At 39.7% G+C, this 26,381-nt stretch overlaps 1 protein-coding gene across 1 annotated transcript in view; it reads left to right on the plus strand.

Annotated features, from left to right (window-relative positions):
• The window catches only part of LOC115420054 (CD276 antigen-like), a 65,802-nt gene extending 46,306 nt beyond the window's left edge, over nucleotides 1–19,496 (plus strand). Inside the window, exons 5-7 of the mRNA XM_030135211.1 lie at nucleotides 16,910–17,188; nucleotides 18,857–18,963; nucleotides 19,192–19,496. Of these exons, the coding sequence (XP_029991071.1) occupies nucleotides 16,910–17,188; nucleotides 18,857–18,951 (374 nt within the window). The 3' untranslated portion in view covers nucleotides 18,952–18,963; nucleotides 19,192–19,496. The remainder of the gene's footprint in view (nucleotides 1–16,909; nucleotides 17,189–18,856; nucleotides 18,964–19,191) is intronic.
• The last annotated feature ends 6,885 nt before the right edge of the window (nucleotides 19,497–26,381 follow it).

Genomic DNA, 26,381 nt, shown 5'->3' on the forward strand with positions numbered 1-26,381 from the left:
GCCCCCCCCCCCCCCGATCACCACCAAAATTTAATAATTTCTTCCTTGTGCCAGTATCAACATTTCCTGAAAATTTCCTGAAAATCCAGCCATAACTTTTTGAGTTATCTTAGTACAAACAAACAAGCACGCACACCTGCGCGCACACAAAGCAAAATTATCACAATACCTCTTGGCGGAGGCAAATAAATGATCTAACACAAAACTAAAAAAATCTAGTCACCTGTGGAAGGGACAGGACTGAAAAAACACCATCCAATCATTTTGATCACCCAATCGAAATGATTGAACGGTGATATGTCTATCAAACTCAACAACCATTTGTCTTCCCCCCCGCGCGTACCCCTCTTCGTGCATGAATTGTGCGTTCTCAAAGGCTTGAAGTGCTTGTACAGGAAACGAAGCCAGAGCTGGAGCTTGGCTATATTAGCTATATTAGGATGGAAAGTTCACCGGCAAACTGTTTTGCCACTAACATAAATTAATAGAAAATGTAATGTTAACCAGATAGGTATGAACTGGCGCTGTTCTGTAAGAGCGGGGGTGTTGGACGAGGCTGAATGAGGTATGCATGGTTCAGGGGTGCTCAGTACTGTCTAAAACAGCTTTTTAAATGTAGGCTTGTCACTGCCATGAGTTTTTTTCACAACCAGTGATGTGAATATAGTGTATATAAAGTGTTGAGTCTGAATTGTTTTAGTTCCCACATTCCCTGAAGGCAACATGAGTGGGGAAAGTCCCTAAGATTTTTGCCATGCTGTCACTGATGATTCCACGCCCTTCTCAGTTGAGGCCACGCCCCCATGCCACATCAGGGCCAAAAGTTGAACAAGCGAAAAAAAAGAGATCTGAAACGGAAAAAAAGATTTGAAAGTGAAAAAATAAGATTTGAAACCATAAAAAACAAGATCTGAATCTGAAAAGATAAAACGTGCAACTAAAAAAAAAAAAAAAAATCTCAAATATGAAAATATACATGAAAGCGAAAAATGAAAATAAATAATTTATTCAAAAGAATTACCGAAGTGAATCAAAATCATATTTAACCTGAAAAAAACTTTTCATACACTTATTTTTAATTGGAATACATTGTTGTATTTTTTAAAATTCAAGATCAAAACTTAAATTTTCAATTTCGAATTTTATATTTTCATATACAAAACTTATGGCCCTAAATCGGCTCCATTAGTACACCCTGAAAAGTTAGATATTTGCATATGGTTAATGACAAATAAATAGACTGGGGAACTAGGTATGTAGGTATTTGTACAGTAAGGCATTTCTTTTGTTTTCCAAACCTAGCCTACTCTTCCTCAGCGTGTATGGAATCATAACTTAATTCACACAAGTGTGGGTAGTTACAGAAATTGTTAACATAGATTTATTCAGTTAAATGGTAGGCTACCATTATTGTTGTCCGTTGAACTAACTTAAACAATAATCTAAATGCCATTAACACCTAGGTGACCCACGTACTTAACACTAATATCATACAATGAGAACTTCCTTACACTAGTATCATCTCACGTCAATATTCTACGTCTATTTTTCGTGCACATGTAATTGCTTCCATACTTGCTGCTCAAAATGCACTATAAAAGAAATATACTTACAAAATATGACCCACTTCTGCCTGGGGTAGCACATATCGATGGACATTTAAACTGTGAAAACGCCTGGGGGGTCATACGCATGCGTGCACATGCTCAGTAGTGCTAGGTACTCAACGACAGGTAGGGTGGCAACTGCTGCTGTGCATCGCTCGTGAACAAGCATTGTGCATGCCAGTACTCTGGAGGTGTGGCTTCAGGGGGATGTCTGAAGAAAGGGGTTCGGACTTTTGAATTGTGTATTTTCAAAATATAGCTTGCTCGAACCATTTTTGTAAGATCTCGTACTCCACCTTTAAGTAGATGAGCCGCACCTGACACAGGTCACCTGACACAGGTGACACTGATCAGCATGAGTCACTCTATAAACATACACTAGCAGGCCTGGACTGGCTAATCAGGAGGACCGGGACAATTCCCGGTGGGCCGGTATAATATTTGGGCCGCGAGGGCTGGAGTTCACTTTAAATATATATTTAATATTTTATTTATTTATTTTTTGGGGCCGGTGTTCAGTCATAGCACTGAGTTGATCACGTAATCTGCAGCCGCTGTTCCTGGGCCCCACCCCCTCTACTAGCAAACTGTTTGTTTTCTTCCTCTTTTTTTGCGGACACACCGTGACCTGACGTAACATGTCCTTGCATATGGTTAGTAGCTCTAGACTGTAGCTGTGGAGCATATACGATCTGTGCTCTGTAGGCTGTGGATGGTCAGCTGTGTTTGCTGTTTGAAACATGGATAATAGAAAGAGCAAAGGTGGTGTGGAGAAGACAAGAATTAAAAAGAGGAAAGCTCTGGAAGCAAACGCAGCCAAATGTGACAAAATCTGCAACTTTGTCACAAAAACGACCTCCCAGTTGGAAACAACTAATGAGGACGATGAACCGGGTAAACCACCTTTCAAGTTAGTTAATTATTGAGTCAGTGAATTGTGTGGCATTGTGGCGTGGAACATAACGTTATGCAGTTTAAATAATAGTATGATGCGAGGCCACATAACTGGGAAACTTTGTCTTGTAGCTCCTCAGAGTCAGAAAGAACATTCAGCAGCAGACACCAGCCATGAGCCCACAAGTCCAGAGTGGGCAGGTAGGACTGCTCAGAGAGGGAAGATTATTAGAATAAATAGGCTCCAGTAAAGAGTATGGTGTAGGCCTGTTCAATATGAAAGGTGCTCTGAGATGCTCCAGGATTCAGCACTACATGAATGCAACTGACACCAAGGCTTTGAAAATAGAAGATTTGTGCTGAGAATTCTGAGCATTTTTAAAATGTGCTTTAGTGTCAGAAGCAGAGCCAGGAGCCAGTAGTGATGAGGGGATTGTTCCTGTCGGGATGGAAGGAAAAGGTGAGCTGATGGAACAGACTGTGTGAACAAGCATTAGTTCCACTAAAACCACTTTCTAGACCCAAACCATAGTCCTGACCTATTTTAATTTTTATTATTAAAAGTGAGACAGTAAATACACAAAGCCCACAACTGAAAGGCAATAGCACAAAGTAATATTAAATAAAGCTGCATATTTTGCCAATGTAAATATCTTAATTAAGGCGGCCTTACACTGTGCGAGTTTAGAGACGATTTCTCACTCGTGCGACTCTTTCTGGGATCGGGCCCGATGTGCCTCTAATCGTGTGTCGTGCTTCGTGCAGTGTACATGGGGTAAAGAGAAGCGATTAGCACCTCACGACCACCTCACGACCAGCAATCGTGTGTTCGCAAGGAAAACAGAGCTGTTTGAAATCCTGCTCGCTCCTCGTGAGTGTATCGCACTGTCGACGCAGTGCCACGAACCGATGTGCCTCAAATTCTCACACTGTGCATGCGCGAACACAGACGCGTACAGTAGCGTACAAGCTAACAGTAGCTGGCTGTTGTCCTAGTGCAGTTTAGCTGTTGCAGCTTACCTCTAGTTCTCTTTGCTGTAGGATGACAGCCCATACTGTCCACGTCTGGCCAACCAATGCCTGCACCGAACACATCGTTGTCTTTTCTTCTTTTTTGATTCCCCGAAGATAATGGCACATATTACCTAAGCAGCTCGTTGGTTTTTGTTCAGCACTACCATTTCATGGCTCACGCCAATACACAATCGTCTATATGCACTTTTACGGATTCCTTGGTATTTTAACGTTGTATTTCCGGATACAACACTCAAACGTGTCGTGCGTCCTGTGGTGTATGGTCCTACAGTGTGAGCAGTCAGTGAGGAATAATAATGTTGGAGATGTCTACGTGCACTCACTGTTGAAATAAATCCACATTGTGAAGCAACCTTTACTTGCACTGAATTGGAAATATTTTAGAAAATACACTGAATTAGAAGGCTTTGCAGAACAGTGTGTAGACCTAACATATAAGGTTATAATTCCATGATTTTAATAATAATCGGTCGTGATCTAAAGTGTGCCGGTGTGAGGTATGAAACTCCAGGGCTGAAAATGAGTCTCAGTCCGGCCCTGTACACTAGTAAACAAAGTCCACTGATAAAATGAATCAGATATTATAGTCAAACACAGACAGGGATCATTTTACTGCATAATGAACACTGACTTTTCACATTTTCACATGATATTCTGAATGTAGATCTTTTACTTGTAGTAGAGTATTTTGAACTTATGGTATTGGAGTTAATTAATTAAATTATATTTAACATCATTACCTCATCCATCCTCTGCTGATGTGCTCATTCCTAAAGATTTTCTCTGGGAGAGACAAGGACGGACGGCTTTGAGAAACTTGTGGGCATAGTGGAGATAATGCTTTAAGAACACAAAACTTAGCGGGCAGTTGATTATACATTTTTATATAATTTCAAGGGCGATAAAAACAAGCTGTGTGTGTGAGTGGATGCTCAGGTGACTCTTTCCGTGATGGTCTAAATGTGCGCTTCATCTCAGTCCCGGCAGTGTATGAGTAGAATGCTTTTATTATGAAAGGTTGTAGAGGAAGTGTACATCTGTAAAACACACTCTTGCTTTACGCAATCTAAAGCTTACATGTCATTATACTACGTTAATAATTAGGCAATATTCATTTTGCACATGCTTTCAGATTTTGTTTGTTTGTTTGTTTGTTTGTTTGTTTGTTTGTTTGTTTGTTTGTTGTTTTTGTTTTGTTTTAATTTTCAGGTCAATCCTGTTAAACTTTATTTTCTGCAGGGCATAAAAGTATGCCAGATGAGACATTATTTTATTTTAATTTATTAGAATTTTAGCTATTTTATGATAATACTAAGGAATTGGCAGTGACTGTGTTTTTGAGGCGATCAAGACAAAACATGAAGCCAGAAACATAACTACTGAACTGCGTGTTTAATCCGACACAGATATATAAAAGGTTGTAGAACAAATATCCATTACCTGGTGACTTGTTTCGACTTGCTGCCGCATTACTGCACTTGGTGTTTTGTTGTTCATGCCAGGCGGACGTGCAGATGCAGCTTTAAGGTGCATCCTGTGTTATCAGGGCCGGAAGCTGCGCTGTCATTGCGGCTTTTACAAGGTAAGAAATCGAAAGTATTTTTGTGACCAGCGTAATAGAGTAAGGAGTGGTTAGGGCTGCTATAGAAACACCGTGTTCCCGGAGTGATGGTAAAGTGATGTGGGACCTTCACACGACGACAGACATGAAGCTTCTTCTGCTCGTTTGTCTCCTGACGTGGCCTGGAATAACATCTGCTGAGGAAACCGGTAAGAAAACTACAAGAACCTGCTCTGATGTAAAATATTATTTATCATTTCAATGTGTTTGGCAGGAAGATGTGCAGCTGTTACATCATGAACTGGAGACAAATCCTCCATTATTATTATTATTATTATTATTATTATTATTATTATTATTATTATAGTTTGGCGTCAGGTGCATTTATAAGCATCATCTGCTCCTCTGATCCAATATGCTTGTGACTGATTGTGCTTTCATGTTATAACTAGAAGCACTCGGAGAGCGCAGACCTCCGCCCAAACCCTGAAAATTTCATCCAAATCTGTCCATAACTTTTTGAGTTATGTTGCACAGTAACGATCAGTGGCCCCCCCTCGTGGGCCCCCCCACCCCCGATCACCACCAAAATTTAATCATTTCTTCCTCATCCCATTTCCAACAAACCCTGAAAATTTCATCCAAATCTGTCCATAACTTTTTGAGTTATGTTGCACACTAACGGACAGACAAACAAACAGACAGACAAACAAACAAACCCTGGCAAAAACATAACCTCCTTGGCGGAGGTAAATAATACAAGGTGTTTATCAGATCCAGCAGTGGTTCATTACAGTAATGATCCCCAGAGGCTGACAGTGATGTCAGAGCAGCTATGGGCTGTAGTCTGGCTCCAGACTGTCAACCACGGCCTCTCAGAGATCATTTCTTTAACAGGCAATGAGTCGCTGTGACTGCGGATGTGCGTGCGTTACGGAGGAGGAGGAGGAGGAGGAGGAGGAGGAGGAGGAGGAGGAGGAGGTTGGGCTCGATATTCTACTTAGGGATGAAGAGGAGACAGAGATAATAGGCTACTCTTTCTGAGAAACCCTTCCTCTCCCTCAATCTCACAGTTAACAGGCCACTTAAAAAACAAGTGCTGCTCTTGTTTCTTCGCTGTGTGGGATGGCGTCTGTGTAGGGCTGAGGATGTTTTCATATGCTGAGAGATACTGTGGTGCCAAATGGTGCCAGTCAGCTGTTGAAACTTTAGTCATGGTAAAAGATGAAGTGAAAGATTAGGCATTGAAAAGTAATTTGGGTTCATTTGTATTTTTATAAAAACTTTTTGCACTTGCACTTTGTCCTCCACCTTCAATGAAACATTTCTTATAATATGCAAATTATGTTGCACATTATTATTATGCAAATACTGTATGTTCTACAGTTTATCTGCAGAGTACTAGGTGTTTCCTGCTTACATTTCAGTTCTCCATTGATATCACACTTGTAATACATATACATATGTCGAAGCCCAAAACGGAATCTGGCCCAATTCAGAATCGGGCCGGCCCAGAATGGAATTCTATTCTAGGCCGGCCTAGAATGGAATCCTGCTGCTATAATGTTATTTTTATACCATGTTTAATGCAAATGATCCATAATTCCATAATTTGTCATAATTTTACATTTTCAGTCTTACATACCTTGAGTAACTATTGTCAATTTCAGTCGATTTCACTGTACCATATATTGGTGGGGAGTACCACTAGGTTCTATTTGTAAATAAAGTGTATTATAGTTTACAATTAAAATGTTGTTTGTTTCATTTTTTTTTCACATATTTGCAAATTCCATGTATTGATTTTTGTAATAGTTTAGATCATTTGCATTAAACATGGTATAAAAATAACATTACAGCAGCAGGATTCCATTCTAGGCCGGCCTAGAATAGAATTCCATTCTGGGCCGGCCCGATTCTGAATCGGGCCAGATTCCGTTTTGGGCCTCGACACATATATATGATTCATGACATAAGTCCTACAGGTATTGGCACAGAAGTCTCCCCACACCATTTCAGTGTTTTTTCTCTACTACAACTCCAAACTCAAATTCCATTTTTGTGTTTTTCTTCATTTTAAACTGTTATTACAGTATTAAAACATGCAGAAAATTGTAAATGATCGCTAAATATTGAAAGTTCTAAGTGTTCTGAAAAAATAGGCAACAGGACTTACTCAAAGCATATTTTCTGACCTTTTTATGGTCAAAATAAGAAAAAAAAGTCCTGGTAGACCATTTTGTCATGGGGGTTAAAGTGGCTCTCTTGTTTTTTCACTGTGTAAAATGATATCTGTGCGGTTTGACACTTACTGTGTTGTAGTCAAATGTCATCTAGTCTAGAAGCATATTTTCATGGGTGGAAGCACATAGTTCTTCTTAAAATATACTTTAAAAACTGTTATTTTCAATGTTAATTTACATGCTGGGCTCTAGTCGAGTCCTGCTTCTTTAAAAATGCACATTCAGCCTTTGTGCACTGATGGTTTGCAGTTTCCATCTTCAGCACACTTAGCAATGTTTCTTTGTGCCGTCACTGTGCTGGAGTCTGAGCTGAGTTTGACACATTCTAGGTGTTTTTCACAAGCTGAAAACATACTGTGGAGGTGATTGTGATCTAGTTTTAAAACATTTTACAAGTGCGGAAGCATAGGATATTCTATTAAAATGTTCCATTTGAGTAGCACTGAAAATTATGACTCAGCCGCCATGTGTTGGAGTTCACCCCGGTGAACGAGAGGGTCGCGTCCCTACGCCTTCGGGTTGGGGACAGGTGCCTCACTGTTGTTTCGGCCTACGGGCCGAACAGCAGTGCAGAGTACCCGGCCTTCTTGGAGTCTCTGGGAGGGGTGCTGGATGGTGCTCCGACTGGGGACTCCATTGTTCTCCTGGGCGACTTCAATGCCCACGTGGGCAACGACAGTGAGACCTGGAGGGGGGTGATGGGGAGGAACGGCCTCCCTGATCTGAACCCGAGTGGTGTTCTGTTACTGGACTTCTGTGCTAGTCACAGTTTGTCCATAACAAACACCATGTTCCAACACAGGGATGTCCATAAGTGCACTTGGCACCAGGACACCCTAGGCCGGAGGTCGATGATCGACTTCATTGTCGTATCATCAGACCTCCGGCCGCGTGTTTTGGACACTCGGGTGAAGAGAGGGGCAGAGCTGTCAACCGATCACCACCTGGTGGTGAGTTGGATCCGCTGGCGAAGGAGGAAACCGGACCGACTCGGCAGGCCCAAACGTGTTGTGAGGGTCTGTTGGGAACGTCTGGCGGAACCCGATGTCAGTGTGGTCTTCAACTCCCACCTCCGGGAGAGCTTCTCCCAGATCCCGGGGGAGGTTGGGGACATTGAGTCCGAGTGGACCATGTTCTCCACCTCCATTGTCGAAGCGGCTGCTCGGAGCTGTGGTCGCAAGGTCTCCGGTGCCTGTCGTGGCGGCAATCCCCGAACCCGGTGGTGGACCCCGGAAGTAAGGGATGCCGTCAAGCTGAAGAAGGAGTCTTATCGGGCCTTGTTGGCCCGTGGGACTCCCGAGGCAGCTGATGGGTACCGGAAGGCCAAGCGTGCTGCAGCCCAGGCGGTTGTGGAGGCAAAAACTCGGGTCTGGGTGGAGTTTGGGGAGGCCATGGAGGAGGACTATCGGTCGGCCTCGAGGAAATTCTGGCAAACCATCCGGCGCCTCAGGAGGGGAAAGCAGTGCGCCACCAACACTGTTTACAGTGGAAGTGGGGAGCTGCTGACCTCGACTGGGGATGTTGTCGGGCGGTGGAAGGAATACTTCGAGGATCTCCTCAATCCCACTGCCACGTCTTCCATAGAAGAAGTAGAGGCTGAGGTCTCAGAGGTGGACTCGTCCATCACCCAAGCTGAAGTCACCGAGGTGGTTGGCAAGCTCCTCGGTGGCAGGGCACCGGGGGTGGATGAGATTCGCCCTGAGTACCTTAAGTCTCTGGATGTGCAGGGACTGTCTTGGTTGACACGTCTCTGTAACATTGCGTGGCGGTCGGGGACAGTACCTCTGGATTGGCAGACCGGGGTGGTGGTTCCCCTTTTTAAGAAAGGGGACCGGAGGATGTGCTCCAACTATAGGGGGATCACACTCCTCAGCCTCCCGGGGAAAGTCTATTCCAGGGTACTGGAGAGGAGGATCCGACCGATAGTCGAACCTCGGATCCAGGAGGAACAATGCGGTTTTCGTCCTGGTCGTGGAACGCTGGACCAGCTCTATACTCTCCATCGGGTGCTCGAAGGTTCATGGGAGTTCGCCCAACCAGTCCACATGTGTTTTGTGGATCTGGAGAAGGCGTTCGACCGTGTCCCTCGTGGTATCTTGTGGGGGGTGCTTCGGGAGTATGGGGTCCGGGCCCTTTGCTAAGGGCAGTCCGGTCCTTGTATGACCGAAGCAGGAGCCTGGTTCGCATTGCCGGCAGTAAGTCAGACCTGTTCCAGGTGCATGTTGGACTCCGGCAGGGCTGCCCTTTGTCACCGGTTCTGTTCATAATTTTTATGGACAGAATTTCTAGGCGCAGCCAAGGGCCGGAGGGGGTCCGGTTTGGGGACCACAGGATTTCATCTCTGCTTTTTGCAGATGATGTTGTCCTGTTGGCCTCATCGAACCTGGACCTTCAGCGTGCACTGGGGCGGTTTGCAGCCGAGTGTGAAGCGAGCGGGATGAGGATCAGCACCTCCAAATCCGAGGCCATGGTTCTCGACCGGAAAAAGGTGGTTTGCCCTCTCCGGGTCGGTGGGGAGTCTTTGCCCCAAGTGGAGGAGTTTAAGTATCTCGGGGTCTTGTTCACGAGTGAGGGAAGGATGGAGCGTGAGATTGACAGACGGATTGGTGCAGCGTCTGCAGTGATGCAGTCGCTGTACCGGTCGGTTGTGGTAAAGAAGGAGCTGAGCCGAGAGGCGAAGCTCTCGATTTACCGGTCAATCTACGTTCCTACCCTCACCTATGGTCATGAGCTTTGGGTCATGACCGAAAGGACAAGATCCCGGATACAAGCGGTCGAAATGAGTTTCCTCCGTCGGGTGGCTGGGCGCACCCTTAGGGATAGGGTGAGGAGCTCAGTCACCAGGGAGGAGCTCGGAGTAGAGCCGCTGCTCCTCCGCGTCGAGAGGGGCCAGCTGAGGTGGCTCGGGCATCTGTTTCGGATGCCTCCTGGACGCCTCCCTGGGGAGGTGTTCCGGGCATGTCCCACCGGGAGGAGACCTCGGGGAAGACCCAGGACACGTTGGAGAGACTATGTCTCTCGGCTGGCCTGGGAACGCCTCGGGATCCCCCCGGAAGAGCTGGAGGAGGTGTCTGGGGAGAGGGAAGTCTGGGCATCCCTGCTTAGACTGTTACCCCCGCGACCCGGCCCCGGATAAGCGGAAGAGAATGGATGGATGGATGGATGGATGAAAATTATGAGAAAGTTATTATACAACTGCTGTTAATTTCTAGAGTTTAACTGCCAGGCATTAAGTTGCAATTAGTTGAAAATCTTTCAGTATTTGTGTAATTATGGCACTAAGTTTCTATCATACTTTTAATACCAACAACATTTGTGACATAAATCATGATCTAGTATACAGGTTTTACAAGTCATTAAAGTCTCCCCCTCATGACCCCTCCACCACCCACACCAATGTGTAAATTTCTTGTTTCCTCACTGTGATGGATACTGTCTGTGCAGGGTGTGACACTTCCTGGGTGTTTTTCACAACCAGAAAACCTTTTTAACCTTTATGCACCCTGAGGCTTCAGTTTCTACATCATACTTTCAGTTTTTCATACCAGATACATTACTTGTATTGTACATATACATATATATATATATATATATATATATATATATATATATATATATATATAGATAGATAGATAGATAGATATATATATATAGATAGATAGATAGATATAGATATATATATATATAGATATATATATATATGTGTGTGTGTGTGTGTGTGTGTGTATGTATGTATGTATGTATAGATAGATAGATAGATAGATAGATAGATAGATAGATAGATAGATAGATATAGATATATAGATATATATATCTTTTATTCTGTTTATTATTTATTTGTTCCATTGATGGCTGTTTGTGGGATGCTCAGAGTGTTTTTCTTCTTGTACTGCTGCTGTTGTAACAAAGCAATTTCCTGCAAAGGATCAATAAAGTATCTTTCTATCAGATCAAGACTGGCTCCCACATGTTTGTTATGTTACAAATCCTGCCACTGGGTCCACCCATTAAATCTAGTTTTCTTGAACCTTTTCTACTCAGCAGGTAAACAGACAAAGGTCAGACAGACAGACGGACAGAAGACAGACAGACAGACAAACAAATAGCAAACAGTGTGAAACTCTACACAGATATCACAGTGAAACTCAAAGATTACAGTAGGCAAACACTGGAAATTTTTTTTTATTTTTTGAGTATAAAGGAGCTTTAAGGTTATCTACAAAAATTGACTTTTATGGAAGTAGAAGACATTTAAGTCACTTCTAATGAGGCAATTAAACATTTTCTCTTTTGAAAAACAAGGCATGACTCCGATAATAGTTAAATTACAATTGTGTCAAACTAAGGACAGTAGCCTACTCACTCCTCCATTTTCCTGTCTCTGCAAGCTCATTTTTTATTTTTAACTTAAATCAGTATCTGCTTTTGGGGTTTTAATAATCTATGTGGGGAAACAACATCTGCTTTTCATTGTTCCTTTACTGTGCTGAATTATACCTGTGTGTGCTTGGAGTGTTGCAGGACCTGTTTGTGAGGGTTTTTTTTTTTATCTTTATGGGGATTGTCTTATCACTGTTACTATCATTTGTGAGAGCTGACACGCCCACGTTTTTAGTAAATGATGCAGTGAATGATGATGCAATACCCATTGAAAATTCATTGTAAAAATCACATTCAGTCAAAGTGTAATTCAAACTGAACCTGGTGGTGGTCTTCGCCAAGTCACTAGGATTCATTATAGATACAAAAATCCACCTAAGTATCCAGTATCTTGACCTCAAGATACATTTATAACAGACAGAAGTCTCATGGTCTTTCACTTTGCATTAATACAGCTGTACTCAACAAATCAACACCAAAGATATATATATATATATATATATATATATATATATATATATGTTGTTTTTTTTTTTTTTTAACTAATTTACTGTTTTGTGTTGTGTACTCAGGTTTTCTCGCTGTGGCAGAAGGGGATGATGCAGTTTTACCCTGTTCCTTCAGCTCTAAAGAGAACATACAGAACATGACCTTTGACTGGAAGAAAGATGGAGATGACAAGGAGGTCTTCTGTTATGTTAAAGGCGATCATTACAATAATGGCCGCTCAGGCCAATCTCGTCCCTTTAAAGGACGTGTCTCACATTTTCAAGATGAACTCAAGTTTGGAAATGCCTCCATCAAAATCAGGAACACAAAGTTGGCTGACAGTGGAAACTACACCTGTATTTTTCCAGACAAACAAAAATCCCACATTACACTTTATGTAGGTGAGTATATTATTAAGCAGTCTAGAAGACTGATGTTACTGGTGTAGTTCCAAATTATATACGTAACCAAAATGCAATAGATCCAGAATGTGACTTTCAGTTTCAGTTTTACTTTTCTGTTTTCCCCTCTTTTGTTATAAGTGCTATAAGTTACCCATGTGTACATGTTGAAATTCAAACAGTCAGGACACTGAAACATCAGATATATTTTCAGTTTAAAATTGGTGGTGGTGGAGTTTTGTGGTTGTTGTTTTTTTTTTTTAAGAAAAATAAAAAATCAAACCTTTAAAATAGAAAAATCTGTGATCTTCTGCTTTGAACAAAGTACCCCTATTTGGCAAAAATGTCAAAGACATCTCTAGCAGTGTTTCAAGGATATAGTTATTGTTTGTTAAACAGTTCTGTCATGAAAGTAAATTGCAGTTCCCCTGCACTGTCATATGTTGCCATCTAGTGGTGACGTCTGGCTCTGTCCACATGATTTTTTACAGCTTGACGTTGTAATAGACTGTACATCATTACATCTTACCAGGATCTGGACAAGGAAAACACTACACTATACTAAGCTGTAAACGCGTATAGGGTCAATTGATAAATACAGTTTTAGTGTTTAAACCTGTACAAGTCAGTGTTGTTATAATGTCCCTTGAACACGCTTACTCTCAGAGAGAAAGTTTATGCCTCCTACTACATTTTTTTTGGTAAATGTCACTGAATCTCAGTAAAGATTTTCTTAGCTGCAGTGACTTTGGTTTGCACTGTAATAGTTTTAACGGTTTGAGTTTATTTCAGATTAAATGGACAGAGTTAAATTTGTATGTCAGATAGAAAAATATAACTTAATGATACAGTTTCCACCGATCAAATTACAAATAACTATATGCATTATTCTGAATGTTTACTTATTAACTAAATCTTACCAGTCATTTACCACATAGTTTGGAAGAAGCAATCATTATTACATAGTCCTTCTGTTGAGAATAATAATTTAGACTCCACTTTTTATGTTAAACCATGTATTATTTATGACAAAACATGTCAATGACTTAAAATTTGAGTTTACTAACAACTGGTGGGAAAGTTTTAAGTAAACAGAACTGTTGCTGCTGATCAGCCTTGCTAGTTCACTCTGCCCATGATATTAGTCGTAGGGAAGCAAACTTAAGTATTTTTAAACCATATCAGGTTTTTGATTAAATATGTTATATTTTGAAAAGATGTGAGAAAGTCATTGTTGTTGTTTTTTTCTAAGTATTTCATGTCTGGTATCTTGATATCACACAATAAGCTAATTAAAAATTCATGTTGTTCTCTTTATCTTTTCAGTTCCAGAGTTAATCTCTTAGGACTCACCATAATAATGTACATTGCCAGATGTCTATACATTCCCATTTTGAATACTTCACAAAATAAACACAGTTGAGAACTGATGCATGTGCCTGGCATCATTTTAAACCAAACTCGTTGAAGTTCCATGGACTGTGATCACCTTATCTCTGGTCCATAGACAGATTCAATCATTAAGGACTAAATACAGATAAAAAGGTAAAATTACATTTCTTTCTGTTTTCACTGTTTATTTTTTTAACATAGTAAAAAAAAGCTATGATATGAAAAATCTGCTTGAAATTCATATTAATTTATTATTTACGTATTAATAGTCTCACTGTGTAAATATAAGCTCAATACACATAGGTGAATTATATAAATTATTTCACTAAGTGAGATACATTGTCAGCATCTGACAAAAAAAATCCACTAAAATATCTCAAGGTGACAAATTGTGACGAATTATTAAAGATAAATTACTTTAATATTAATTAATTTGATTTAATTGCACTTCATAGCATCTCTGAATGTTAATCATAGAGAAAAAGTTTAACAATTATGTTAATTGAATTTTTTTTCATTCACTAAAATTAAATAACTTCTGTTTTCACGGATAAAAACGTGTTTTTTTATGTTAAAGTCACTTTCTCGCAGTCACTTCCGTCGAAATCGTCATCTTCCATATATGGTCAGACAGATAATTTCAGCAGCTGCAAACCCAGAGTGTTTTCATCATGCTTACTTTTCATTGGATGAATTTATCTGTCAATACAACACAGGTGGGATTTCGCTAAGAATAGCCTCCTGTGATTGGCTAGTGGAGTTCTAAAGTTTCCTAGTTCAATCGCCATATGTCGTATAAAGAAGGTGATTGGTTTGTTTTGTTCCTGGGCCTTTACAGATTCTACTGCTTCTGAACGGCATTGGTCAAACGATTTGTCAGTTGAGTGAAGTTGTCTGAAATTATTCTGCTTGAGAAATGGTCCTAGGAGTAATTAAATTCTGTAGGGGAGTTTGTTCACCTTCTCTCCGTTTATTTCCTCTTGTCATGAAACTTCAACCAGCGGAATTAATCTGTGAATTTTCGTTCTTTCTAACGAGCCCTCATTCGTTTTTAAATGCTCGCGTGTCACCACAGTAACGACCACTTTGTGTTGTACGACAAGGCATCCATTTAAGTTACTAGCTGTTCTCTCCCGTTAAGAAAATGGCCCGTGCGTCAGTATAGTAAAGTTGTTAAAATTTCCTAAATGGCTAAAATAAGGTCAATATCTAACGTTTCAAGATATGTATACCACGTGTGTAATGACATCTAGAGCGATCATGAAAAGTCATATTAAACTTTTTTTTTTTTTTTTTCGTGTAAATATCGGGTCGTATACAACCCGTCCTACTTAAAAGGTTAAAAGTTCGACCAAACATCTCTGGTAAGTAACTGAGGACGATATTTGTATAATTCACTGAAATTAAGTGGAAACTATCCACTTGTAAATCTATATCATTGCGTACAACTTGAGTATAAACTCAACTTTAGGCAAACAGACCGATCTTAAATGGTTAAATCATAGGCCACCTGTTTGATCAGGTTTTAATGACATAAAATAAAAATAATTCCTCTCTTAAGAACCACCTAATTTGGGGGGATTTGAGATAGGTATACTAGAAACTTTAATGTGTTCATCAGATGTGTGGCAAATTACATATGTTACTGTGTTTTTTAAGAGATCATTAAAACATTTTTAACATCTTAATTCAACCTTCATAAAAGTGGTCTGTGGTCTTCTAAAACAGTACATGAAAAAATAGTATAGTATATGAAACTAACTTCACTCATCCCAGACTGCCTTTTTCACATCCAACATTATTAAGGTTGCACTTGAAATGTTGTAGAAATCGTTTATGTTAAATACATAAATGGATAGCATACATCAGCAGATTAAACTATTTTATTGGTTGAGTTATGTTTGTTATAACTCCATATTTTAGTGTAACCCTCAATTACATGAGACATTATTTCTAAAAACATTTTGGTCAACACTGTAAATGCTGCGTCTACAGGTGCAGCTTCAAAGCCATATGGTAAGTCTATTCATGATACAAATAAATGGAGTCTTCTCCAGTATGAAGTTCAAGGTGTACCAAAGACTGTCAGTCATACATGTTCCTCATTATATAAATAGTACACAGATAGGACAGCAGAGGCTACACATTTGAAATTGTTTATTTTAAGAGAAGCAATGTAACACAAACGTTTATCATATTTTTGAAGGTTACGCAAATGTCTTCACTGTCTCTGATTATATGACTCAGACAACCTTTATTTCACTGTTTTGTTTTTGTTTTTAACTGTTAGACAGGATATAAACATATTTAAAAGACAGAACAGATGAAAACATCCAGGGTGAATAAGTGATGTTAAAGTTTCATTGCTACCATGAATTCATGGGGTGTATAATATTTTCTTACTACATGTTTTAGGTAAAATATAACCGCATTAAATGATAAATAATGATGCATCTGCATTACTAAACAAAACTGAAAAGATAACAATTTCTGTTATACGTTATTGTTTCAAATGATCCACTCTTCAAACACTATTACATTATCCACTCATTTCTTCATTCGTTCATTCATTTTCCGAACAGCATAGGTGTCAAACATACAGCCCGCAGGCCAAAACCAGGCTGCCAAAGGTTCTAACCCGGCCCGCGGAATGAATTTGTGAAATGCAAAAATTGCACTGAAGATATCAATAATCAAGTGTGTCAAACTCATTTTAATTCCAAATGCCAGACCCCAAAACATTTATAATATTCTGGCTGTTACTAATTGCTTTATTTAGCTACCAACAGGTGAAGGCAGGGTACAGCCTGGATGTGTCGCTACTAAATTAGGATTTTAAGGAATCCAAAACCAGATCTAAAGAATAAATTTGTATTTTGAACCTAACATAATGAACTTTGTTCACAGGTGCTGTCTTAAAGCCATGGGTCACAATACTTGGTGTTACAGAGGATGGAACTCAGCTAGAGTGTGAGGTTAAACGTGCTTCTCCTAAACCTGATGTCATTTGGCAGGACCATGCTGGAAACACCATTCCTTCTCAGAAACCACAAATGACAGACAGAGGAGGCAGCTATGACATCATCCTCCTCACAACAGTGACAAAGACTGACAACTACACTTGTACTGCAACACAAAAAGAAATCAAACACCGGGTGTCTGCCAAGATTTACGTGCCTGTTAATGGTGAGGTTCCTCCTATGATATTGTCTTCTGAAAACAAATTTGTTTTAACAGCTGTGCCTTGATCCACAGAGAAAATACAAATTACAGAGGACTGTAGTGCATAAGGTGTACGTATTACATACAAGTTTAAAATTTTCATTTCAGAAATTCAGAAAACATTTCAACAGAAATAGAACACAGAATCAAATTATTATTCTACACCTCAAATTATTCCACACCTCAAACCTAAAGACACCACTTTAAGTTTGCATTAGCCACTGCATAGATTGAAAGTCAGGACTAATTCTAACCATGTGTCAATCAGATTCATGTGTCCACTAAAGTGTTTTTCATATTTATTCACTTTCACCAGCTGCTCAAAATGTTTGTCGTTATATTCTATTCATTGTATATTTTGTATAGATTTAAGTGTCTGTTAAGTGAAGAACGCTAAATTAAAACAGGTAACGCCACACAGATAAGTTCCTCTAAACAGGATCACCTGCCCTGTTTAAAGTGAAGTGCTCTATATTGTTATTAAAGTAACATTCATTGATGGATCTGTCTTTAACTCTTTAAGTGCCAGACAGTTAAGGGGCTAATAAGCCTTAAAAGTGCCACAGAATTTGGCCGTTTTTCAGTATTTCGCGTCGTTTTTATAATATTTGAAGAATCCTGCAGGAAACCGCTCGGTAACATCTGACCGATTGCTGATTAGATCCAAAACGCACCGGACGCAGCCGATTCATTATTGATCATAATTTGCATAATTTATAATAATAATAATAATAATAATAATAATAATAATAATCTTTATTTATATAGCACTTTTCATACATTAAAAACTGTAGCACAAAATGCTTTACATATCAGTTTAAAAATCAGTACCGCCCCCCACCCACACCCACCCACTCACCCGCACACACACACACACACACACACACATATACATGCAAACCCACATATACATGCAAACCCACAAGCTCACACATACTTAAGAAGACTGACTGAGCACGGGTAGACCAGAACAAAAATGTACAAGTAAAAGTAAAACATCAATTTAGGAGGCGCTGTCTCAGGGAGCCATCCGCACCAGGAGGCAGCCGTCGACCCTGGCGACCAGGCACCAGCAACACAGCCCCGCATCCCAACTAGTGGGAGAGGGCCAACTGGGACCCCCACCCACCAGAAAGGAGCGGACCCCAGTGAGAGAAGGCGCCGCCACAGCCCCCGGAGTCCACAGCCGCCCCCCGGCATGGAGGGCTCCCTCTGATGAAACACCGGAGAATAAGAAACATTAAAAAGATATAAAAATATTATTCGGTCGCGTGACCTCAAATTCCCGTCTGCTTGGTCTCAAAAGGGGGACACAGAAAGAACGTCATCGAAATGTGAGAAAGAAATGGGGGTGGATGGTTTGTTTGTACACAAATGTGGCGTGTTCTCCAAAGCTGATCTGATCGGCCCGTGGCACTTTACAGGTTGTTTTCGTAAAGCCGATTTAATCGGCCCATGGCACTGAAAGTGTTAAAAAGCATAGGAATCTTTCTCACTATCTACTCTTTCTTACTTTACAAGCTGAGATATATAGTTACAGTCATCGGTCTTAGCTGTGTAGGTTATGATGTTAAATCTGCTGAACATGATAAGCTATTACGTTGTGAGTGTTAACTTGGACTAACTGTTCAGTTTCAGATAGCTCACCTCCATGGATCACTGGTGGATTTCTCTGTACTATTTTGTTGTTGGTATTGGCGCAGTGCTGTGTGTGCATCTCAAACTGATGTACAAGACAGGTATTTATTCTTCTTGAAATTTGACTTAAAATTAGTAAATATATAGTTAATTTAAATTAAGAAATGTCTATTTGTATTTGAATTTTGCAGGAAAATAACTGTTTTTCACTTTTATATTAACTACATTTGCGAACAGACTTTTCAATCAGTTAAATATTGTAGTTCATTTAAACTCTTGATAAGATGATCAAGACAGTGTATTTAATACAATTATTTTCTTTTGTGCAGGTACAACATCAAAGTCAGAAAGTACACATCTCAATGGCAACAGCCCTTCAGGATAAATAACCAACCTCAACCCCTAAAGAGCATTTCATTTGTTTGTTTGTGTTTATGTTGTAGTTGTTGATTTCACACAGAGATCATGAGAAAATACTGCAGCTCCTTGCTGATTACAGGCCATCTGACATGTCACATATCATTTTAAAGGTCGTTTGGAGGTTGGGATGGTCCATGATGCTCCATGCAGCTCATCTGGTCTCAGTATGTGTAATGTGTATATATTGTATGTATGTGTGTGTGTGTGTGTGTGTGTGTGTATATATATATATATATATATATATATATATATATATATATATATATATATATATATATATATGTATGTATGTATGTATATATATATATATACACACACACACACACACACACACACACACACACACTATATTGCCAAAAGTATTTGCTCACCTGCCTTGACTCGCATATGAATTTCAGTGACATCCCATTCTTAGTCTATGGGATTCAATATGACATCGGTCCACCCTTTGCAGCTATAACAGCTTCAACTCTTCTGGGAAGGCTGTCCACAAGGTTTAGGTGTGTGTTCATGGGAATTTTTGACCATTCTTCCAGAAGTGCATTTGTGAGGACACACACTGATGTTGGATGAGAAGGCCTGGCTCTCAGTCTCCGATCTAATTCATCCCAAAGGTGTTCTGTCGGGTTGAGGTCAGGACTCTGTGCAGGCCAGTCAAGTTCATCCACACCAGACTCTGTCATCCATGTCTTTATGGACCTTGCTTTGTGCACTGACGCACAGTCATGTTGGAAGAGGAAGGGGCCAGCTCCAAACTGTTCCCGCAAAGTTGGGAGCATGGAATTGTCCAAAATGTCTTAGTATGCTGAAGCATTCACAGTTCCTTTCACTGGAACTAAGGGGCCAAGCCCAGCTCCTGAAAAACAACCCCACACCATAATCCCCCCTCCACCAAACTTTACACTTGGCACAATGCAGTCCGACAAGTATCGTTCTCCTGGCAACCGCCAAACCCAGACCCGTCCATCAGATTGCCAGATGGAGAAGCGCGATTTGTCACTCCAGAGAACGCGCCTCCACTGCTCTAGAGTCCAGTGGCGGCGTGCTTTACACCACTGCATCCGGCGCTTTGCATTGCACTTGGTGATGTATGGCTTGGATGCATCTGCTCGGCTATGACAACCCATTCCATGAAGCTCTCTGCGCACTGTTCTTGAGCTAATCTGAAGGCCGCATGAAGTTTGGAGGTTTGTAGCGATTGACTCTGCAGAAAGTTGGTGACCTCTTCACACTATGCGCCTCAGCATCCGCTGACCCCGCTCCGTCAGTTTACGTGGCCTACCACTTCATGGCTGAGTTGCTGTCATTCCGAAACACTTCCACTTTCTTATAATACAGCTGACAGTTGACTGTGGAATATTTAGGAGCGAGGAAATTTCACGACTGGATTTGTTGCACAGGTGGCATCCTATCACAGTTCCACGCTGGAATTCACTGAGCTCCTGAGAGCGACCCATTCTTTCACAAATGTTTGTAAAAGCAGTCTGCACGCCTAGGTGCTTGATTTTATACACCTGTGGCCATGGAAGTGATTGGAACACCTGATTCTGATTATATGGATGGGTGAGTGAATACTTTTGGCAATATAGTGTATATTAGAAATCCACAATGTAAATGTGTTGGTTAAGGTTTTTTTGGAGTGCATTCTTTAAATCTGGAAAGAGATAGTCTGGTTTCGACTGATTGGATATATAGTGTCATGAGATAACTTTTGTTATGATTTGGCGCTATATAAATAAAATTTGATTGACTGATTAATTTATTGATTGATTGATTGAAATGTGCTCCATGTAGTCTATATGCATCACCTTCTGCTTTGTTACATAAACAATGAAACCCCTATTCTACATCCAGTGTCCAGTACTATCATAATGTAAAGGTGCAGAACACACCATCAATCAGGGTCTGGCCAACCTCAGTCAACAACGTTTCAGTATAATGATTCATGGACTAAGCTGACGGAAGAAGTAATTATCACCTTTTGGATCAGCAAAGATTATCTGTGTCTGCACCAAAGTAAATTAATGTATATTTTTAACATGAAATAACCAAAACTTGTCCAAAATAAGGAAATATGGAAAATTTGAAATGCAACGTACTGGGCCAGAACTACTAAGATCCCAATTTGTGTGTACTAATTTGCTAGCGCAATCTAAAATTTTGCATGTGGGGTTGAACTGCGGTTTGCGGGTGATTTACAAAGACTGGTTGCACAAATTACAACAGGTGCAAAGTCTTGGAGACCGCCCTATTTAAATGATTTGGCATGCACTACTGGAGACAGTACACTGTAAAAACTGCTCTGGGATACACCAGCATTAATGGTAACAGTGTGCTGAATGATCCAGATGCACGGAAATGTAACATTGGAGGAGTTTTGTCATAGAAGGGATTGCATGACTCATTCATTCATTCATTTTTCATTATAAAGGTGGGGGGTGTGGGGGTAGTTGAATTGAATGACTGTCAGGTGCACATAATTTTGTCACACTGTAGCCTAATGTCAGTGCATATTGTTAATCACACTCATCAGGAGTGGAAAAGAGACCCATAAAGTGTGTGTGCTGGGGGGGGGGGTTGTTAAGGTGTTCAGGACACCTGTTACACACAAACATATTTCCTGATTGGATTCTACAGTTCGGCTCCTCATCTCAATGAATTGCAACCACCTATTTCTTCTTCTCAACTAAACTTGAAGGAAAACTGTGAAAATTTCGATATAGTTGCCTTTGTTTATTCAGTGTACTCTGGGACACACAGCAGTGACACTTCGATATGGCCTCAGCCACTGTTGACAAGTAAAACCGGAAGAAAGGATACTCCAAATGAGTTGTTTGAAACCGTTTCCAGGTCATGTGTGGAAAAAATCCTATTGTGTATTCCATCAAAGTAGGTTCTCTCAATATGTGTCAGTCAGTTGAAAGACATTTATTCTTCTGTTCTCATTTGCATTTCCGATAATCAAGCATCTTTCAACAAGATGTGCAGGGACCTGTCAATCAACTGGGGTGGAACTGGCACCTGAGGTGTCCAATCAAGTTCCAGAGGTGGCCAGCGCTAGTTAGCAATATTTTCCTTGCCATAACTCGCCCTACTCTGCCTCCAACTGGCTCATCAGTTCTCATGCCTAAAGTTAACCAATCTAATCAGTGAAGACAGTGAGTACTAGCCAATTAGAAGTGGAGTAGGGCGGGTCATGGCATCACCATTCTAGGGGAAGAAATGGGCAATTTAGGTCAGATACAACTGAAATGATGTGCATCTGGGGGATTTAGAAGTGGGTATACCCAATGTTGACTGAAAAATAAGTGGGTATACTCCATATACCCCCGTATACCCTGGACCACATATCATGCAATATAAAATTTACAATAAAAATGCACAGCAAGCATTAACAAACACACTAAAAGCATGCCATGTAAGATTGTTTAGTGTATAACAGCCCCTGTCATCCTGTGACATCATTGTGAATTATGATACAGCCTTAGGAGAAAATACACCTGACAATAGTACAGTACAATGCCAAGAAACAGCAGAGGTTATGTTTTCATCTGGGTTTGTTTGTTTGTTTGTTTGTCTATTAGCAAGATAACTCCAAAAGCTATGGATGGATTTTCATGAAATTTTCAGGAAACGTTGATACTGGCACAAGGAACAAATGATTAAATTTATGTGGTCATTGGGGGGGGGCTGAACTCAAACCGAGTTTAGTTGAATCTAAAACCATAAATACAGTTACGATTTTGGCTGACAAACAAAATACATAAAGAGCCTTAACCTTAAAGAATGTTGTGCTGCAAAATGTATAAATTCAGCCATGACTTCATCCACAGTTGTTATTATTACTATTATTGTTATTATTACTAGTATTATTATTATTATTATTATTATTATTATTATTATTATTATTAATAATAATAATAATAATAATAATAATAATAATAATAATAATAATAATGTTTTTTGGTGCAAAATATTGCTTATATGATTGCTACTTGCTGACCATGACTGTCAACCTCCACCTTTACCTGTGAAGTCCCATTTGTCTTCCATGTTTGTGGAATTTGTGTCTATGCGTCTGATTAAAAAATTGTTAAATCTGTCTGTCACCTATATTAACCTTTGAAAGCCCTGTATGTGCATGACATTGCGTAAATGTAAATGTACTACTTGATTACAATTATAGCTATATACACTGTTTTCCATAAAGCTGAAATGAAATATGTTTACCTCATGAAATAATTGTGTCAATGTAATGTCTACTTAATAGAAGTGTAACTGGGTCTCATTATGTAACCATTGTACCTTGTTAAAGGTGATTATTGATGTGTATAATTAGGAATAAAAAAGGAATGTGTCTGAAAACAAAATTATTCCAACTTTATGGGCAACTGTGTATTTTTGCTGTTTTCTTTTACAGTGTGGAAGAATATATCTCTGAGTATCTACGTACCATTTCCATTCAGTGTCTCTGTGTTTTTGCCCCTTTACCTTCCCCATCATGATTATTCAAATGTCAACAAATACACCCATGATATTATTTTGCACTCAGGAAGACAATGGCACAAAGATACCTCAGTTACAAATCAGTGTACTAAATCTTGAGGCACTGATAATCTGTTAGAACGTCATCTACTGTGTTTTTGGACCTTGACACTGATAAATTAGAGATTGATTAAATGACTTTTGACTGAAGGGGATTTATCCAAATTGTGCATGGTAGACTGCAGAATGCTGACTGATTCCCAAGGAGGTTATGTTGAGGTTAAAAATGCAATGTGGACTAAAATGAAATGCAGGTCAAATCAGTTTTATATTTGTTTTTCCCTAAATATTGCATGAGCATAAGATGAGAATAACATCTTGACACAAAATTGGATTTTAATAAACAATGTTCATGATATCTAGCTTCTGTAAGTCATTGTTTCCTCATTGATAAAGAATTTAAACTAACTAAAACTCATAAAACTTAAAGCATCTCTGAAACCTGAAACCAAGCTGAAAGACAAAAATAAAAACTAATGAACATTATGAAACTGTAATATAGGTCATGAAAACTTGAGAGTGATGAAACTCACACATTTAAGTTTGTGTAATTAATTATTTTCTTTCTGGAGTAATTTAAGCTTTCCTCTGCTCTGCAGAAAGATGGTTATTGATTCAACCACATTATTCAGTTTTAGATTATGGTGACATTTTACACATGCCTTAACTGTGATTCTAAAGTCAGTGGATGATGTTTATCACTGAGCTTTAATAAACATTAGCACCATTAATTATATTACAAATCACTGTGTATGCCAAGGTTGGGTGGCCATAACCCTGGGCTCATAAACACTAGATTTTATTTATTTTTAAAGCACTTCCAGACCTTTTACACCTCTGTATTTACCTTGTTACTTTCCTTTAATTTGATCAGGTGTCTATAGAAGAACAAAAGATTTTATTATGCTTGACCCTTTATCCGGCAAGTGACATTTCCACATACATTACAAGGCAGTGACAGTACCGCTTACAGTGAGGACAGTGGGTCAACAATCTCAGGTCAAATATGGTCTACAGGGTCTGTAAGGTCCACCTCTGCATGAACAGTGAGTGTACCCCTTTGTTAGGTACCATAAAGTAATGATACTGATGTAAGTAATGATGTTCAAAGGGATGGTGTGTATGTTGACAGGTGTCTGTATCAGCACTTGCATTGTTCTAATGTTCTAAAAGTGTTGTTCTAATGTTCTAAAATACATGTTCCTTTCACATTACAGTTGTTTTTCCTGTATTTTTTTGTCACTTCTGGGCAAGGTACCAAAAATGGTAATGGGGGGGGCTAAATATCAAATACCACTTTAGCCCGAATTTTCTGATGCAACAAGATGTTCTAAACACTCCTGTGTAATTTTTTTGGAAATTTTTGTCCAAAAACCCCCCCCTACCCCGAAAATTACTTTTTTAGCTCTGAATATCGCAACTTTCACAGTTTCTCCACTCTTTTGTCCAGTGCAATGTATAAATATGTTTATGATGGGCCATTTAATGATCTTGTAAGTGCCATACTGTATCGTACGAGTAGTTTGTACTATGAAAAGTCTAATGTCAAGGTCATGTTGTAGGTTAAAGGTCACCAAAATGCCTAGTTTTTTCAAAAATTCATACCAGTCCGACATTTTATCAAATATGTCCTAAGTTCTCTTCCCTCTGATTTCCTGGTGGGATCCCCCAAAGCCTTGGGCCCTTTCAAAGCCACATTAGAGACAAAATATTGCAACATGTATGTTCCATTTGAATTTGCTACCATTAAACACTAGCACACATTTTGGCGGGAACCACTAACACTTCATTCATTCATTCATTTTCTGAACCCGCTTTATCCTCACTAGGGTCACAGGGGTCACTTGGAGCCTACCCCAGCTACTTATGGGCGAAGTCGGGGTTCACCCTGGACATTTCGCATGGTCACACTGAAACATATCTAATCCTGACATCAGTTCAACTCTACACACTTCAACATCTATTTCTCAAAAATTCAATTTCAGTTTACTTTAACAGACATCTGGGTAACTGAAAAATAGTAATCACCTTCCGATTCATCACACTGCAAATTTAGAAACCAAGAAAACAACTTTGTTATAGGATAAACCCATAAAGACCCAAACATCCACCAGTGACCAGTAGTGAACCATAACCGTAGTGAACATGGAAACACCGTCATCTTCTACAACATTGATTCACCAGTAAAACCCATGGAGTTTGATAAATGACAGTGGATGGAGACACTTGGTTTATGTTCAGTTAATGATATATTTTACTGCAAAGTCACTTTTTCTTCAGTTTTCTCTATTTTTGATAATAATAACCATCAACTTTAATACAAGCTTTTATGGACTGCCTACATGATCAGTAAATTAAATACAGGAAAAGTGAAAAATACTGAGCATAATATTAGAATAAATAGTGATAAATCACTTGTGAAAGGTAAAAATAGAGAAAAAATTCAAATGGGAACTGCCACGAAAATAACACTGGGTCTTTATGGCTTAAAATTCTGCTTCCTTTGGACCCTATTTCTACCCAGAGATGTGAAATAGTGGTAATGCAGCATGGA

Source organism: Sphaeramia orbicularis, chromosome 5 (genome assembly GCF_902148855.1).
Source record: "Sphaeramia orbicularis chromosome 5, fSphaOr1.1, whole genome shotgun sequence".
Lineage (NCBI taxonomy): Eukaryota > Metazoa > Chordata > Actinopteri > Kurtiformes > Apogonidae > Sphaeramia > Sphaeramia orbicularis.